Source organism: Mustelus asterias, chromosome 33, assembly GCF_964213995.1.
Source record: "Mustelus asterias chromosome 33, sMusAst1.hap1.1, whole genome shotgun sequence".
Classification (NCBI taxonomy): Eukaryota; Metazoa; Chordata; class Chondrichthyes; order Carcharhiniformes; family Triakidae; genus Mustelus; species Mustelus asterias.
Window position 1 is genome coordinate 1,718,588 of NC_135833.1, and position 18,854 is coordinate 1,737,441.

The 18,854-nt window shown below is 51.5% G+C and overlaps 1 protein-coding gene across 2 annotated transcripts in view; it reads right to left on the bottom strand.

Moving 5' to 3' along the window:
- Positions 1-18,854, bottom strand: part of sptbn2 (spectrin, beta, non-erythrocytic 2) — a 249,750-nt gene that overhangs the window by 84,907 nt on the left and 145,989 nt on the right. For both annotated transcript variants that reach the window (XM_078200926.1, XM_078200925.1), the window contains exons 11-13: positions 9,040-9,342; positions 6,240-6,393; positions 3,013-3,883 (exon numbers count right to left, since the gene is read on the bottom strand). In XM_078200926.1, coding sequence (XP_078057052.1) covers positions 3,013-3,883; positions 6,240-6,393; positions 9,040-9,342 — 1,328 coding nt within the window. The remainder of the gene's footprint in view (positions 1-3,012; positions 3,884-6,239; positions 6,394-9,039; positions 9,343-18,854) is intronic.

Genomic DNA, 18,854 nt, shown 5'->3' on the forward strand with positions numbered 1-18,854 from the left:
AAAACGAAATTGTGACAGGTGATCAAAGTTTATCCAATGGGGTAGGTGTTAAGGAGCAACTTAAAGGAGGAGATAGAGCAAGAGAGAGGGGGGCCAGTGAGAGCGTGAGAGAGAGAGAGAGATAGCATAAGAGAGATAGCGAGAGAGGGCACGGGGACGAGAGAGAAAATGCAAGGGGACGAGAGAGAAAGCACGAGACAGAGAGAACGAGGGCGAGAGAGAGCGAGAGAGCACAGGGTTGACAGAGAGAGCACGGGGATGAGAGAGAGAGAGCACGGGGAGAGAGAGAGAGAGAGAGCACGGGGAGAGAGAGAGAGAGCGCACGGGGAGAGAGAGAGAGAGCACGGGGGAGAGAGAGAGAGAGAGAGAGAGAGAGAGCATGGGGGGAGAGAGAGAGAGAGAGCACGGGGGAGAGAGAGAGAGAGAGCACGGAGGAGAGAGAGAGAGAGAGAGCACGGGGGGAGAGAGAGAGAGAGAGAGCGCGGGGGAGAGAGAGAGAGAGAGCGTGGGGGAGAGAGAGAGAGAGCGCGGGGGAGAGAGAGAGAGCACAGGGGAGAGAGAGAGAGAGCACGGGGAGAGAGAGAGAGAGCACGGGGGAGAGAGAGAGAGAGGCACAGGGGAGAGAGAGAGAGAGAGCATGGGGGAGAGAGAGAGAGAGCACGGGGGAGAGAGAGAGAGAGAGCACGGAGGAGAGAGAGAGAGAGAGAGAGAGCACGGGGGAGAGAGAGAGAGAGAGCACGGGGAGAGAGAGAGAGAGTGAGAGAGAGAGAGAGCACGGGGGAGAGAGAGCACGGGGGAGAGAGAGAGAGGGAGAGAGAAAGAGTGAGAGAGAGCACGGGGGAGAGAGAGAGAGCACGGGGGAGAGAGAGAGAGAGAGCACGGGGGGAGAGAGAGAGAGAGAGAGAGAGAGTGAGAGAGAGAGCACGGGGGAGAGAGAGAGAGAGAGAGCGCGGGGGAGAGAGAGAGCACGGGGGAGAGAGAGAGAGAGCACGGGGGAGAGAGAGAGAGAGCACGGGGGAGAGAGAGAGAGAGCACGGGGGAGAGAGAGAGCACGGGGGAGAGCGAGAGAGAGAGAGAGCACAGGGAGAGAGAGAGAGAGAGAGCACGGGGGAGAGAGAGAGAGAGACCCGGGGGAAGAGAGAGAGAGAGCACGGGGGAGAGAGAGAGAGAGAGCACGGGGGAGAGAGAGAGAGAGAGAGCACGGGGGAGAGAGAGAGAGAGAGCACGGGGGAGAGAGAGAGAGAGCGCACGGGGGAGAGAGAGAAGAGAGCACGGGGGAGAGAGAGAGAGAGAGCACGGGGGAGAGAGAGAGAGCACGGGGAGAGAGAGAGAGAGCGCACGGGGGAGAGAGAGAGAGAGCACGGAGGAGAGAGAGAGCGCACAGGGGAGAGAGAGAGAGAGAGAGAGCGCGCACGGAGGAGAGAGAGAGAGAGAGAGAGAGCGCACGGGGGAGGAGAGAGAGAGAGAGCACGGGGGGAGAGAGAGAGAGCGCACGGGGGAGAGAGAGAGCACGGGGGAGAGAGAGAGAGAGACGCACGGGGGAGAGAGAGAGAGAGAGAGCACGGAGGAGAGAGAGAGAGAGAGCGCACGGGGGAGAGAGAGAGAGAGAGAGAGCGCACGGAGGAGAGAGAGAGAGAGAGCGGGGTTGATAGAGAGGGAGAGAGAGCACGGGGGAGAGAGAGAGAGCACGGGGAAGAGAGAGAGAGAGCACGGGGGAGAGAGAGAGAGAGAGCACGGGGGAGAGAGAGAGAGAGAGAGAGCATGGGAGAGAGAGAGAGAGAGCACGGGGGAGAGACAGAGAGAGAGAGCATGCGGGTGAGAGAGAGAGAGGAGAGAGAGAGAGAGAGCACGGAGGAGAGAGAGAGAGAGAGCGCACGGGGGAGAGAGAGAGAGAGAGAGAGCGCACGGAGGAGAGAGAGAGCGGGGTTGATAGAGAGGGAGATAGAGCACGGGGGAGAGAGAGAGAGCACGGGGGGGAGAGAGAGAGAGAGCACGGGGGAGAGAGAGAGAGCACGGGGGGGAGAGAGAGAGAGAGCACGGGGGAGAGAGAGAGAGCGAGCTCGGGGGAGAGAGAGAGAGGGAGAGAGAGCACGGGGAGAGAGAGAGAGAGCACGGGGGAGAGAGAGAGAGAGAGCACGGGGTGAGAGAGAGTGCACGGGGGAGAGAGAGAGAGAGCGGGGGAGAGAGAGAGAGAGAGCACAGGGGAGAGTGAGAGAGAGAGAGAGAGAGAGCATGGGGGGGAGAGAGAGAGAGCACGGGGGTGAGAGAGAGAGAGAGAGCATGGGGGAGAGAGAGAGAGAGAGAGCACGGGGGTGAGAGAGAGCACGAGGGGGTGAGAGAAAGCACGGGGGAGAGAGAGAGAGAGAGCACGGGGGAGAGAGAGAGAGAGAGAGAGCACGGGGGAGAGAGAGAGAGCGCACGGGGGAGAGAGAGAGAGAGAGAGAGAGAGCACGGGGGAGTGAGAGAGAGAGAGCACGGAGGAGAGAGAGAGAGAAAGCAGGGGTGATAGAGAGGGAGAGAGAGAGCACGGGGGAGAGAGAGAGAGAGCACGGGGGGGAGAGAGAGAGAGCATGGGGGAGAGAGAGAGAGAGAGAGCACGGGGGAGAGAGAGAGAGAGCACGGGGGGGAGAGAGAGAGAGAGCATGGGGGAGAGAGAGAGAGCACGGGGGAGAGAGAGAGAGAGCACGGGGGAGAGAGAGAGAGAGAGCACGGGGGAGAGAGAGAGAGGGAGAGAGAGCACGGGGGGAGAGAGAGAGAGAGAGCATGGGGGAGAGAGAGAGAGAGAGAGCAGGAGGGGGAGAGAGAGAGAGAGAGAGAGAGCAGGAGGATGGGAAAGGATGTGAGGCAGCGCTGTGAACCACTGCAGGATGTGTTTGGATGGCGGAGGGGGTTGGAAGGGATGGATTTGCCTCCTTCTGCTCGGAATTGCGAAGCTCCTCCGTACGTTCGTGCTCCGGATTCACTGGAGTTGTTGGTTGAGTTGAACAAGTAGATCGCCCCTGGCTGCCCTACCTGTGCTGGACGACCTCCAGGTCCTCGAGTTTGTCCGGGATCTCCATGGTGTTCAGCCAGTGCTCCTTCTCGTCAATCCAAAGCGTGCAGGCATCCGCCTCGCTGAACATCTTGTAGAGCGCCAGGGTGTCCTGCAGGGTCTGCTTCCGCTGCTGGGCCAGGCCCACCAGCTCCTCGTACCTCTGCTCGATGGCGGGCAGCCTGCCGTCCACCTCCGGGGACTGGGCAAAGTCGGCGGGCAAGCCGCGGGCTTGCTCGTGCAAGGCGTCGATGGCGGGCCGGTGGTTGTGGATCTCCTCCTCCACGTCCTTGTGCTTCTTGGCCAGTGTCTGCGTGGAGTACTGGTCGTGCCCGATGTCCCCACTGGTGGCAAGCCGCAGGGTGTCAAGGATCCAGGCCTCAATGTCGTTGGCATCGGACTGGAATTGGTAGAGATTGAGGATCTCGTTCAACCTCTGCTCCCGCAGGGCGGCCAGCTCTTCCAGGTGTGCCCACAGCCCCCGAATGTCCCCAATCTTCTCCTTGACCGCGCTGGCTCCAAAGTGCCCCTCTTGGATCAGCCCCTCTCCCTCTCTTATCGTCTGCTGCAGGGGGCCGCTGCGGCCACTCATCTCGTCCTTGAACGAGTTGTGCTTGCTGATGAGCAACATGACGTTGGTCAGGTCCTTTCCGTAGTCTTCCGATGACATGATCTGCTCTTTCTCCCGGATCCAGGACTCCTCCTCGCCCATCTCCCAGAAAAACTTCCAGAGGCGCCGGGACTCCTCGAGCTTGGCACGCCGCTCTGCTGCAAGTTTGCACAGCTCCTGGTAACTCAGATCCAAGTGCGTGACGCGGTCTTGGACAATCTGAGGGTCGCAGGGTTTGTAACCTAGCGGGGGAAGCAGAGAGTTTACTCCAAGTATAAATAAAGAACAAAGAAAATTAGGGTAAGAAGTCTCACAATCACCAGGTTAAAGTCCAACGGGTTTATTTGGAATCACGAGCTTTCGGAGCGCCGCTCCTTCATCAGGTGAGCGGAGAGTTGGGTTTCACAAACACGGCATATACAGACAGAGGCACAATTGCAAGATAATGGTTGGAATGCGAGTCTTTACAGGTAATCAAGTTTTTACAGGTGTAGGTACCTGTAAAGACTCGCATTCCAACCATTATCTTGCAATTGTGTCTCTGTCTATACATGCCGTGTTTGTGAACCTACCTCTCCACTCACCTGATGAAGGAGCGGCGCTCCGAAAGCTCGTGATTCCAAATAAACCTGTTGGGACTTTAACCTGGTGGTTGTGAGACTTCTTATTGTGCCCTTCAACAGGTGAGTGAGACTCGCATCAGACTCACCTGATGAAGGAGCAGCGCTCCGAAAGCTCGTGGTTCCAAATAAACCTGTTGCGCTTTAACCTTGATGTGGAGTTGCCGGCGTTGGACTGGGGTGGGCACAGTAAGAAGTCTTACCACACCAGGTTAAAGTCCAACAGGTTTATTTGGAATCACGAGCTTTTGGAGCGCTGCTCCTTCCTCAGGTGATTGGAGAGTTGGGTTCACAAACACGGCAGATATAGACAGAGACACAATTGCAAGATAATGGTTGGAATGCGAGTCTTTACAGGTAACCTATGATTATCCCTCTCTCCACTCGCACTGTCCGCACCTGTAAAGACTTGATTGCCTGTGAAGACTCGCATTGCAACCATTATCTTGCAATTGTGCCTGTCTGTATATGCCGTGTTTGTGAAACCTACCTCTCCACTCACCTGATGAAGGAGCAGCGCTCCGAAAGCTCGTGATTCCAAATAAACCTGGTGAACTTTAACCTGGTGTTGTGAGACTTCTTACTGCGCCCCACCCCAGTCCAACACCGGCATCTCCACATCAAAGAAAATTACAGCACAGGAACAAGCTCTCCAAGCCTGCACCGACCATGTTGCCCGTCTGAACTAAAACCCCCTACCCTTCCGGGGACCGTATCCCTCTATTCCCATCCTATTCATGTATTTGTCCGGACGCCCCTTAAAAGTCACTATCGTATCCGCTTCCACTACCTCCCCCGGCAGCGAGTTCCAGGCACCCACCACCCTCTACGTAAAAAACTTGCCTCGTACATCTCCTTTAAACTTTGCCCCTCGCACCTTAAACCTGTGTCCCCCTAGTAATTGACTCTTCCACCCTGGGGAAAAAGCTTCTGATTATCCACTCTGTCCGTGTCCCTAATAATAGGTGCAAGTTTATTTATTTGTGTCACAAGTAAGGCTTACATTAACACTGCAATGAAGTTACTGTGAAAATCCCCTAGTCGCCACACTCCGGCGCCTGTTCGGGTAACACTGAGGGAGAATTTAGCACCCTAACCAGCATATCTTTGGACTGTGGGAGGAAACCGGAGCACCCGGAGGAAACCCACGCAGACACGGGGGGAGAATGCGCAAACTCCACACAGACAGTGACCCAAGCCGGGAATCGAACCCGGGTCCCTGGCGCTGTGAGGCAGCAGTGCTAACCAGCGTGCCACCCCACTGTTCCACTTTCAGTTCGTAGAATCCCTGCAGTGCAGAAGGAGGCCATTCGGCCCGTTGAGTCTGCACCGACCACAATCCCACCCAGGCCCTATCCCCGTAGCCCCACATATTTACCCTGCTAGTTCCCCTGACACCAAGGGACAATTTAGCATGGCCAATCCACCTAAGCTGCACATCTTTGGACACTAAGGGGTAATTTAGCACGGCCAATGCACCCTAACCCAGTACATCTTTCGAACTGTGGGAGGAAACTGGAGCACCCGGAGAAAACCCACGTAGACACGGGGAGAACGTGCATAAGACCATAAGACCTAGGAGCAGAATTAGGCCACTCGGCCCATCGAGTCTGCTCCACTATTCAATCATGGCTGATATTTTTCTCATCCCCATTCTCCTGCCTTTCCCCCATAACTCCTGATCCACTTATTTATCAAGAACCTATCTATCTCTGTCTTAAAGACGCTCAATGACCCGGCCTCCACAGCCTTCTGCGGCAAAGAGTTCCACAGATTCACCACTCTGCAGGCTCCGCACAGACAGTGACCCGAGCTGGGAATCGAACCGGGTCCCTGGCGCTGTGAGGCAGCAGTGTTAACCCACTGTGCCATCATGCCGCCCCGTTCCACTTTAAGTTAAACTGTTCCACTTGAATCACACGAATCAAACGGTGCTGCTTCTGAGGAGTGCGAGGTGCTAAGCACACGCTGTCCTTACCTTCCTCACTGGTAATGAATTTCTGAGCGCCGGTGTTGACTGTTTTAACCCGTTCTGCCTGGACTGCGATATCCGCCTCCACCAGCGTGTGAGTCTGTAGCAGGTCCTCCACGCCGTGCAGGTGTTTGCCGTAGTCTTGTGACTGCAGGCGACTCTGAAAGAAACATTCGGACACAAGGCTCAGCATCATAGCCACGAGGTGAGTGACCGCGCTAACAGTCTGCAGCTGGGTTATCACGTTACCGGCACTTCTACACCATTACAAAGCAGTGTCGGTGTCCTCGAGTGTACTGGTACCCAAACATTACCTGTGGCCAATGAAGTGAATACATAAAACAGGGGACAGAAAACTAACAATGGTTGCATCGGCTCGCCCACTTAGTGTCCCAACATGTGTAGGTTAGGTGGATTGGCCATGCTAAATTGCCCCTCAGTGACCAAAGATGCGCGGGTTAGGTGGATCAGCCATGCTAAATTGCCCACTTAGTATCCCAAGATGTGTAGGTTAAGTGGATTGGCCATGCTAAATTGCCCCTTAGCGTCCAAAGATGTGCAGGTTAGGTGGATTGGCCATGCTAAATTGCCCCTTAATGTCCAAAGATGTGCAGGTTAGGTGGATTGGCCATGCTAAATTGCCCCTTAGTGTTCAAAGATGTGCAGGTTAGGTGGATTGGCCATGCTAAATTGCCCCTTAGTGTCGAAAGATGTGTGGGTTAGGTGGATTGGTCATGCTAAATTGCCCCTTAGTGTCCAAAGATGTGCAGGTTAGGTGGATTGGCCATGCTAAATTGCCCCTTAGTGTCGAAAGATGTGTGGGTTAGGTGGATTGGTCATGCTAAATTGCCCCTTAGTGTCCAAAGATGTGCAGGGCAGGTGGATTGGCCATGCTAAATTGCCCCCTCGTGTCCAAAGATGTGTAGGTTAGATGGATTGGCCATGCTATATTGCCCCTTAGTGTCCCAACATGTGTAGGTTAGGTGGATTGGCCATGCTAAATTGCCCCTTAGGGTCCAAAGATGTGTGGGTTAGGTGGATTGGCCATGCGAAATTGCCCCTCAGTGACCAAAGATGCGCGGGTTAGGTGGATCAGCCATGCTAAATTGCCCACTTAGTATCCCAAGATGTGTAGGTTAAGTGGATTGGCCATGCTAAATTGCCCCTTAGCGTCCAAAGATGTGCAGGTTAGGTGGATTGGCCATGCTAAATTGCCCCTTAATGTCCAAAGATGTGCAGGTTAGGTGGATTGGCCATGCTAAATTGCCCCTTAGTGTTCAAAGATGTGCAGGTTAGGTGGATTGGCCATGCTAAATTGCCCCTTAGTGTCGAAAGATGTGTGGGTTAGGTGGATTGGTCATGCTAAATTGCCCCTTAGTGTCCAAAGATGTGCAGGTTAGGTGGATTGGCCATGCTAAATTGCCCCTTAGTGTCGAAAGATGTGTGGGTTAGGTGGATTGGTCATGCTAAATTGCCCCTTAGTGTCCAAAGATGTGCAGGGCAGGTGGATTGGCCATGCTATATTGCCCCTTAGTGTCCAAAGATGTGTAGGTTAGATGGATTGGCCATGCTAAATTGCCTCTCAGTGTCCAAGGATGTGCGGGTTAGGTGGATTGGCCATGCTAAATTGTCCCTTAGTGTCCAAAGATGTGCGGGTTAGGTGGATTGGTCATGCTAAATTGCCCCTTAGTGTCCAAAGATGTGCAGGGCAGGTGGATTGGCCATGCTAAATTGCCCCTTCGCGTCCAAAGATGTGTAGGTTAGATGGATTGGCCATGCTAAATTGCCCCTTAGTGTCCAAAGATGTGTAGGTTAGGTGGATTGGCCATGCGAAATTGCCCCTATTTGTCCCAAGATGTGCAGGTTAGATGGATTGGCCATGCTAAATTGCCCCTCAGTGTCCAAAGATGTGTAGGTTAGGTGGATTGGCCATCTCTCTGTCCTCTCTCCCGCCTCTCAGGTGGCTGTTCTTCATTTATAAACTTGGGACCGAAGGAGTTGCCAGCCGTCACATCCGAGCCCAAACCAATTCTCACCTAATGTCTCCCCGGGGGAGATGGTGGCATCCTGGTAATAGCACCATAAGATCCAGGAGCAGAATGAGGCCACTCGCCCCATCGAGTCTGCTCCGCCATTCAATCATGGTTGATAAGTTTCCCAACCCCCATTCTCCTGCCTTTTCCCCGTAACCTTTGATCCCCTTATTAATCAGGAATCTATCCATCTCCTGCCTTAAAGACACTCAATGACCCGGACTCCTCCGTGGCAACGAATTCAATAGATTCACCACCCTCTGGCTGAAGAAATTCCTTCTCATCATTATAACCACTCATTATATCCCATCGAGGGGAGGCGCTGGCTGAGTGGAATTATTGCTGGACTATTAATCCAGAAACTCAGCTAATGTTCTAGGGGGACCTGGGTTCGAATCCCGCCACGGCAGATGGTGGAATTTGAATTCAATAAAAAAAATCTGGAATTAAGAATCTACTGATGACCCATTGTCGGAAAAACCCATCTGGTTCACTAATGTCCTTTAGGGAAGGAAATCTGCCGTCCTTACCTGGTCTGGCCTACATGTGACTCCAGAGCCACAGCAATGTGGTTGACTCTCAACTGCCCTCCAAGGGGCAACTAGGGATGGGCAATAAATGCTGGGCCCAGCCAGCGACGCCCATGTCCCACGAATGAATGTTAAGAATGCAGAATTTGGGGGACGAGGCTAACTGCATAATATACCTTGGAGTTTACGCCCTGGGCCTTGTGAAGTGCGCAGTAAGAAGACGATCTGCACGTCACCACCAACCTTCATGTCCTCCATCCAGTCCACGATGTGCAGCATCTCCTGGAACATCTTCTGCAGCTCGAGGTTCCTCATGAGTCGCTCTCGGCGTTCGTGCAGCAGTTCCCGCAGGTAGTCCCACAGCCTGATGACATTGTCCTTCCGGACGGCGATGCGCTTGATGTCGTAGTAACGCTCGGCCTCCAGCTCCTTGGCCACCGCCACCACCGCCTGCACGCGCTCGTTGTAGGCGTTGATGTCCGTCTCGATGGCCTCGTGCTTTCTCGTGGCGGCCTCCACCGCGGCCAGGTCAATTCCAAAATTGTCCTGAAAACATGAAGCAGGGATAAGGTCAATTCAAACAAAAATATCGGGAAGCGATTAGTCTGACGCTACTGTGCCTTTAAGAAATTATTTTTTTTAAAATCATGTTCTCTGCAGTTTGCAAGTGTGATGACTTCAGCCAGTCTAACGATGTTGGCTTGCTAGAGTATGAACTGCCTGATGAGTCCTACCTCTACCGCGGCTACATTCGTGGCCAGGCGTCCCTGGAGAGGGAGCATGTAGTGTCCACGGGCACAGTTGACGCCTTCCGTGACCGCTGGGCACCGCACAGGGGCTGGGGTGTATTATCGACCCTGATAATCACCTTTTGGTTTGATTGTTTTAAGTTTCTTTTCGACTTTGTTTTTGGTTCGGGCTGTTCCCCCTTCTTTTTGGGGAGCTGTGGCAGGAGTAAAGTTTATTTATTCGTGTCGCAAGTAAGGCTTACATTAACACTGCAATGAAGTTACTGTGAAAATCCCCTAGTCGCCACACACTCAAGCGCCTGTTCGGGTTACACTGAGGGAGAATTTAGCACCCTAACCAGCACGTCTTCTGGACTGTGGGAGGAAACCGGAGCACCCGGAGGAAACCCACGCAGACACAGGGGGAGAACGTGCAGACTCTGCGCAGACAGTGACCCGAGCCAGGAATTGAATCCGGGTTCCTGGCACTGTGAGGCAGCAGTGCTAACCCACTGTGCCACCGTGCCGCACACAGTATGTTTATAAGGAGGTTTGTTTGGTTGGGACAGTGTTTAGTTGTTAAGGTTTACACAATATCATAGTTGTTATTTTTTCTTGTTTGTAATTGATAAAAGTTCTTGCTAATTTTCTGACCATACATGTTAACTAGAGGGACCAGAACCAGAACTAGAGGGCACAGCCTCAAAATAGAGGGGGGTCAGTTTAGGACAGAGTTGAGGAGGAACTTCTTCTCTCAGAGGGTGGTGAATCTCTGGAATTCTCTGCCCACTGAAGTGGTGGAGGCTACCTCGTTGAATATGTTTAAGTCACGGATAGATGGATTCCTGATCGGTAAGGGAATTAAGGGTGATGGGGAGCAGGCGGGTAAGTGGAACTGATCCACTTCAGATCAGCCATGATCTTATTGAATGGCGGGGCAGGCTCGAGGGGCTAGATGGCCTACTCCTGCTCCTATTTCTTATGTTCTAACTATATTCTTAAATCAACTTTGCTTGGTAAAAGCTCCCTAATGGGTCATTTGAATCATACCTGAATGAAACATCTCATGTTTACCCCTAGCCAAATTCAAAGTGCAAAACTTACGATCCAGGCAGACCTCATAAAACACTTTGGAGTTTCTGACCTGGATTATAACATTAGTCATGATGCCATCGGACTTGATGAATCAGTTGTCAATTTCCACGAGTCTCCACCCTTTGTGTACTGCTGAATATAAAGAGACATCCTGTTGAAGCTTTTCATCTTGCACTTGTTAGGACAAATGCAAGAATACCAAATTTCTAAGGGAGCAATAATTCTCATGCCAGTTAAATTATTGCTCCCTCTGAAATTTGGCATTCTTGCGTCAGTCCTGATGAGTGCAAGACACAAAGCTTCAACAGCATGATTCTTTTTTCAACAAGACTCAAAAAGGTACAGACTCGCCCACCATCATGCAGGTGCAGCAGGCAGTAAGGAAGGAAAATGGTATGTTGGCCTTCATATTTGGGGCGGCACGGTGGCACAGTGGTTAGCACTGCGCCCTCACAGCGTCAGGGACCCGGGTTCCATTCCCGGCTTGGGTCACTGTCTGTGTGGAGTTTGCACGTTCTCCCCTTGTCCGCATGGGTTTCCTCCGGGTGCTCCGGTTTTTTTCCTCCCACAGTCCAAAGATGTACCGGGTTAGGTGGATTGGCCATGCTAAATTACCTCTTAGTGTCCAAAGATGTGTGGGTTAGGTGGATTGGCCATGCTAAATTACCCCTTAGTGTCCAAAGATGTGCGGGTTAGGTGGATTGGCCGTGCTAAATTACATCTTAGTGTCCAAAGATGTGCGGGTTAGGTGGATTGGCCATGCTAAATTACCTCTTAGTGTCCAAAGATGTGTGGGTTAGGTGGATTGGCCATGCTAAATTACCCCTTAGTGTCCAAAGATGTGCAGGTTAGGTGGATTGGCCATGCTAAATTGCCCCTTAGTGTCAGGGGGATTAGCTCGGGTAGCTGCATGGGGTTATGGGGATAGGGCCTACATGGGATCGCAGTCGGTGCAGACTCGATGGGCTGAATGGCCTCCTTCTGCACTGTAGGATTTTATGATATTGAAAGAATTCGAATACAGGAGCAGGGATGTGTTGTTGCAATTATACAGGGCCTTAGTGAGGTCACACCTGGAGTATTGTGCGCAGTTTTGGTCTCCTTATCTGAGGAAGGATGTTCTTGCTCTCGAGGGAGCGCAGCGAAGGTTTACCAGGCTGAATCCGGGGAGGGCGGGACTGATGTATGAGGCGAGATTGACTCGGTTAGGATTGTTTTCACTGGAGTTCAGAAGAATTGGGGGAGGGGGATCTCATGGAAACTTATAAAATTCTAACAGGACTAGACAGGGTAGATGCAGGGAGGATGTTCCCGATGGTGGGGGGAGTCCAGAACCAGGGGGTCACAGTCTGAGGATTCGGGGTAGACTATTTAGGACGGAGGTGAGGAGACATTTCTTCACCCGGTGAGCCTGTGGAATTCATTCCCACAGGAAGGAGTTGATGCCAAAACATTGAATGTATTCAAGAGGCGGCTGGATATAGCACTTGGGGCGAACGGGATCAAAGGTTATGGGGAGAAAGCAGGATTAGGGTATTGAGTTGGACGATCAGCCATGATGGTGATGAATGGGGGAGCAGGCTCGAAGGGCCGAATGGCCTCCTCCTGCTCCTATCTTCCATGTTTCTATGGGCTGACCAAGGGTTTGCACCCCAAACATCAACACACTTCCCCTCCCCCTGATGTCAGGAGACCCATAAAAATTGTTACTCAAATCTCAAATGAAGGAGGGTGAAAAGACTTGGTTTCATCTACAGAAACATGTTGAATGCAGTCATTAAGATTTCCTCTGGCTCACATAGCCAGTAGAATCGTGCCAGGGTACTAATTGGCAGAAATCCTAGTTTCGTTTCGCCACCAACGTTTCTGTGGGAGAATCGGGTTGGGAAATAGAAACAGGAGCTTTACTCTCCTTCCGACTGCAAGCTGTTTCAAGCAAAAACAGAAAGTGCCAGAGGAAGCAGCAATTAGTGTGGGAAAGAGAAAAGACAGGCCCAAGTTTCAGGCTGGAGTGAATGGTACAACCCATAAGAACACACAAGTTAGCAGCAGCAGCGAGGTCAGTCCCTCGAAGCCTTCAATAAAATCATGGTAGATCTATTTGTGCCCTCAACTCTACTTCTCTGTCCACCACTTATGACATTGGATTCTTGATTAGCAAGGAAACCAAACTCAGCCTCAAAAAATATTCAACAACCCAGCCTCCATTGGGGCGGCACGGTGGCACAGTTGGGTTAGCACTGCCGCCTCACTGCGCCAGGGACCCGGGTTCGATTCCCGGCTCGGGTCACTGTCTGTGCGGAGTCTGCACGTTCTCTCCCGGAGCTATTGGGCGAGGCTCATAAAATCCCACCCGAGGCCAACGGAGAATCTCCGTTCTGCGAGCCTTGCCCGCCCCGATTCATGGGTGGGCGTGGCGGTAAAACTCCGGCATCCGTGTCTGCGTGGGTTTGATCCGGGTGCTCCATTTTCCTCCCACAGTCCAGAAAGACGTGCTGGTTAGGGTGCATCGGCCGTGCTAAATTCTCCCTCAGTGTAACCCAAACAGGCGCCGGAGTGTGGCGACAAGGGGATTTTCACAGTGACTTCACTGCGGTGTTAATGTAAGCCGACTCGTGACACTAATAAATAAAAACCTAAGAAAAAACTCCATTGGTCTCTGGGGAAAGAGAATGCCAAACACTAACGACCTTCAGAGAAAAATAATTCTCATCTCCGCCCCAAATGGGAGAGCCCTTATTGTTTTAAAATGAAGTTATTTTTTAAAGTTTATTTATTAGCCGCAAGTAAGGCTGACATTAACACTGCAATGAAGTTACTGTGAAATTCCCCTGCGACCTCGAGTTCCAGTTATCTCCCGTCCATTGACTCTGTCTACACTTCCCGCTGCCTCGGGGAAAAGCAGCCAGCATAATTAAGGACCCCGCGCACCCCCGGACATTCTCTCTTCCACCTTCTTCCGTCGGGAAAAAGGTACAAAAGTCTGAGGTCACGTACCGACCGACTCAAGAACAGCTTCTTCCCTGCTGCTGTCAGACTTTTGAATGGACCTACCTCGCATTAAGTTGATCTTTCTCTCCACCCTAGCTATGACTGTAACGCTACATTCTGCACCCTCTCCTTTCCTTCTCTATGAACGGTATGCTTTGTCTGTATCGCGCGCAAGAAACAATACTTTTCACTGTATACTAACACGTGACAATAATAAATCAAATCACCAAGAGAAATATTCCATCGGTATCAACCAAGTTAAGTTTCCAAAGTTCAACCTGTCCCTTTTAAATGCTGCATAATTCCAGTGTTTAAGTCTGCCACCAAACTAAAGTCACAACTAAGGCTTACATTAACACTGCAAGGGAGTTACTGTGAAATTCCCCTAGTCGCCACACTCCGGCGCCTGTTCAGGTCAATGCACCCTAACCAGCACGTCTTTCAGACTGTGGGAGGAATCCGGAGCGCCCGGAGGAAACCCACGCAGACACGGGGGGGGAGAACGTGCAGACTCCACACAGACAGTGACCCAAGCCGGGAATCGAACCCGGGTCTCTGGCGCTGTGAGGCAGCAGCGCTAACCCACTGTGCCACCGTGCCAAAGGAAAAAGAGAGTGCATTATTCACCTCCCGATGACCACAAAGGTTTCTGTAAATCAAACCAACAACTTTAGAACAATCAGCAACGGCGCATTCCAAAGCTGCAGCAGCCGTTACTAAAGTAGCAAAAGGTCTGGATCACTTGTTCCTCTGTCCACAGCAACTGTTCAGAACATAAGAACTAGGAGCAGGAGTAGGCCATCCGGCCCCTCGAGCCTGCTCCGCCATTCAATAAGATCACGGCTGATCTTCTAGTGGATTCAGCTCCACTGTGCGGCCAAATTCCCCTCCAATGTGATTTTCAGGTTTGCTGACGACACCACTGTAGGTGGGTCAGATTCTCAAACAATGACGAGATAGAGTACAGGAATGAGATAGAGAATCTGGTGAACTGGTGCAGCGACAATAATCTCTCCCTCAATGTCAACAAAACGAAGGAGATTGTCATCGACTTCAGGGAGCGTAAAGGAGAGCATGCCGCTGTCTACATCAACAGGGACGAAGTAGAAAGGGTCGAGAGCTTCAAGGTTCCAGGTGTCCACATCACCAACAACCTGTCCTGGTCCCCCCATGCCGACACTATAGTTAAGAAAGCCCCACCAACGCCTCTACTTTCTCAGAAGACTAAGGAAATTTGGCACGTCAGCTACGACTCTCACCAACTTTTACTGATGCACCATAGGAAGCATTCTTTCTGGTTGTATCACAGCTTGGTATGGGGCTCCTGCTCTGCCCAAGACCGCAAGGAACTACAAAGGGGCGTGAATGTAGCCCAGTCCCATCACGCAAACCAGCCTCCCATCCATTGTCTCCGTCTACACTTCCCGCTGCCTCGGGGAAAAGCAGCCAGCATAATTAAGGACCCCACGCACCCCGGACATTCTCCCTTCCACCTTCTTCCGTCGGGAAAAAGATACAAAAGTCTGAGGTCACGCACCGACCGACTCAAGAACAGCTTCTTCCCTGCTGCTGTCAGACTTTTGAATGGACCTACCTTGCATTAAGTTGATCTTTCTCTACACCCTAGCTATGACTGTAACACTACATTCTGCACTCTCTCCTTTCCTTCTCTATGAACGGTATGCTTTGTCTGTATAGCACGCCAGAGACAATACTTTTCACTGTATCCCAATACATGTGACAATAATAAATCAAATCAAAATAGCGTTCTGAAGAGTCATATTGGACTCGAAGCGTTAGGTAGGATTTTCTGTCTCCCACTGCGTGCGGCATGCGTTAAGAACTAGGAGCAGGAGTAGGCCATCTGGCCCCTCGAGCCTGCTCTGCCATTCAATAAGATTATGGCTGATCTTTTCCTGGACTCAGCTCCACTTACCCGCCCGCTCACCATAACCCTTAATTCCTTTACTGTTCAAAGATCCATCCTTGCCTTAAAAACATTCAATGAGGTAGCCTCAACTGCTTCACTGGGCAGGGAATTCCACAGATTCACAACCCTTTGTGTGAAGAGGTTCCTCCTCAACTCAGTCCTAAATCTGCTCCTCCTTATTTTGAGGCCATGCCCCCTAGTTCTAGCTTCACCCGCCAGTGGAAACAACTTCCCTGCTTCTATCTTATCTATTCCCTTCACAATCTTATATGTTTCTATAAGATCTCCCCTCATTCTTCTGAATTCCAATGAGTGTAGCCCCAGTCTACTCAGTCTCTCCTCATAAGCCAACCCTCTCAACTCCGGAATCAATCTAGTGAATCTCCTCTGCACCCCCTCCAGTGTCGGTATATCCTTTCTCAAAAAGGAGACGGAAACTGTCCACAGTACCCCAGGTTCCACAGTGCTCCAGAGGAGGTTCACAAGAATGATCCCTGGAATGAAGAGCTTGTCGTATGAGGAATGGTTGAGGACTCTGGGTCTGTACTCGTTGGAGTTTAGAAGGATGAGGGGGGTTCTTATTGAAACTTACAGGATACTGCGAGGCCTGGATAGAGTGGACATGGAGAGGATGTTTCCACTAGTAGGAAAAACTAGAACCGGGGGCACAACCTCAGGCTAAAGGGACGATCCTTTAAAATAGAGATGAGGAGGAATTGCTTCAGAGTGGGGAATCTGTGGAACTCTTTGCCGCAGAAGGCTGTGGAGGCCGGGTCATTGAGTGTCTTTAAGACAGAGATAGATAGGTTCTTGATTAATAAGGGGATCAGGGGTTATGGGGAGAAGGCAGGAGAATGGGGATGAGAAAAATATCAGCCATGATTGAATGGCGGAACAGACTCGATGGGCCGAGTGGCCTAATTCTGCTCCTATGTCTTATGGTCTTATAAGTGTGGCCTCACCAGCACCTTATACGGCTGCAACATAACCTCCCTGCTTTTAAACTCCATCTCTCTGGCAATGAAGGATAAAATTCCATTTGCCTTCTTACTTGTTGAGCCAAGTATGCAGCACGAGCTTCCAGTGCCTGCAGCTTCGACTGGGAAGTTGTTGGAGCCACTCCCCACTTTGTTACCAGAAGGTCACCAGAGGCAAATCCCAGTGTGTGTGTGTGTGCGCTTCATCAAGGTTGCCGTCTTCCTGGTGAAGTCACGGCAGTGGAGCAGAAAAGAGCTTCCAACCCACTGTAACACTACATTCTGCACTCTCGCGTTTCCTTCTCTACGAATGGTACGCTTTGTCTGTATAGCTGTATGTTAATACATGTCACAATAATAAATCAAATCAAGTCAAATCTCTCTCTCTCACACACACACAGACACGCTCTCTCCCTTTCTCTCACACGCACCCCGGACATTCTCTCTTCCACCTTCTTCCGTCGAGAAAAAGATAGAAAAGTCGGAGGTCACGTCCCAACCAATTCAAGGACAGCTTCTTCCCTGCTGCTGTCAGACATTTGAATGGACCTACCTCGCATTAAGTTGATCTTTCTCTACACCCTAGCTATGACTGTAACACTACATTCTGCACTCTCTCCTTTCCTTCTCTATGAACGGTATGCTTTGTCTGTATAACAATTGTGAACTCGCTCTCAAATGAAGGAGGGGAGAAAGACTTGGGTTTGACATATGGAAAAGCAGTGAACGCAATCATTAAGATTTCCTCTGGCTCGAATAGCCAGTAGAATCGTGTCATGGTTCTAAATGACAGAAATCCTCTTATCGTTTCACCACCAAGGCTTCTGATTTGATTTATTATTGTCACATGTATTAACATACAGTGAAAAGTATTGTTTCCTGCGCGCTATACAGACAAAGCATACCGTTCATAGAGAAGGAAAGGAGAGGGTGCAGAATGTACTGTTACAGTCATATCTAGGGTGCAGAGAAAGATCAACTTAATGCGAGGTAGGTCCATTCAAAAGTCTGACAGCAGCAGGGAAGAAGCTGTTCTTGAGTCGGTTGGTACGTGTCCTCAGACTTTTGTATCTTTTTCCCGACGGAAGAAGGTGGAAGAGAGAATGTCCGGGGGTGCGTGGGGGTCCTTAATTATGCTGGCTGCTTTTCCCCGAGGCAGCGGGAAGTGTAGACAGAGTCAATGGATGGGAGGCTGGTTTGCGTGATGGGATTGGGCTACATTCGCGACCTTTTGTAGTTTCTTTGTGGTCTTGGGCAGAGCAGGAGCCCCATACCAAGCTGTGATACAACCAGAAAGAATGCTTTCTGTGGCGCATCTGTAAAAATGTAGTGTTACAGTCATAACTAGGGTGTAGATCAAGATCAACTTGAAACGAATAGAGTTGGGGCATGGATATCGGATATATGGATACCCTCGGGTTCACAAAGGCAGCATGGTTTGCAAAGACATTGAATGGAATTTCTGATAGCCTGGCTGCATTATGAAGCGTGACTTTCTCCAGCTGGTTTGCTCAGCCTGCGTGTCATGGGAACAAGTTTATTATCCACCCACACTTTTATACAGGATTGGCACAATGCCCTCTGCGTTTAACTGGGAGTTTACTTATTCCCTTCGACATGTTTAGCTGGGGGCGTTGGCACGTTGACCTCGGCATATTTGACTGGTTAAAGATTATTTATTGGTGTCACAAGTAGTCTTACATTAACACTGCAATGAAGTGACTGTGAAAATCCCCCAGTCGCCCACACTCCGGCACCTGTTCGGGTTACACTGAGGGAGAATTTAGCGCCCTAACCAGCACGTCTTTCGGACTGTGGGAGGAAACCGGAGCACCCGGAGACACTGGGGAGAACGTGCAGACTCCGCACAGACAGTGACCCAAGCTGGGAATCGAGGCCGGGTCCCTGGCGCTGTGAGGCAGCAGTGCTGACCCGCACTGTGGGCGGCACGGTGGCACAGTGTGTTAGCACGGCTGCCTCATAGCTGCAGGGACCCAGGTTCAATTCCGGCCTCGGGTTAATGCCTGTGTGGAGTCTGCACCTTCTCCCCGTGTCTGCGTGGGTTTCCTCCGGGCGCTCCGGTTTCCTCCCACAGTCCAAAGATGTGCGGGTTACACCATGCTAAATTGCCCCTTAGTGTCAGGGGGATGAGCAGGGTAAATATGTGGGATTGCAGGGATAGGGCCTGGGTGGGATTGTGGTCGGTGCAGACTCGATGGGGCGAATGGCCTCTTTTTGCACTGGAGGGTTTGTATGATCCACTGTGTTGCCGTGCTGCCCTGGGTTTTCCACGGTCCTCTATGGATACTGGTGGGGATTGGTTTACCACCGGCGCTG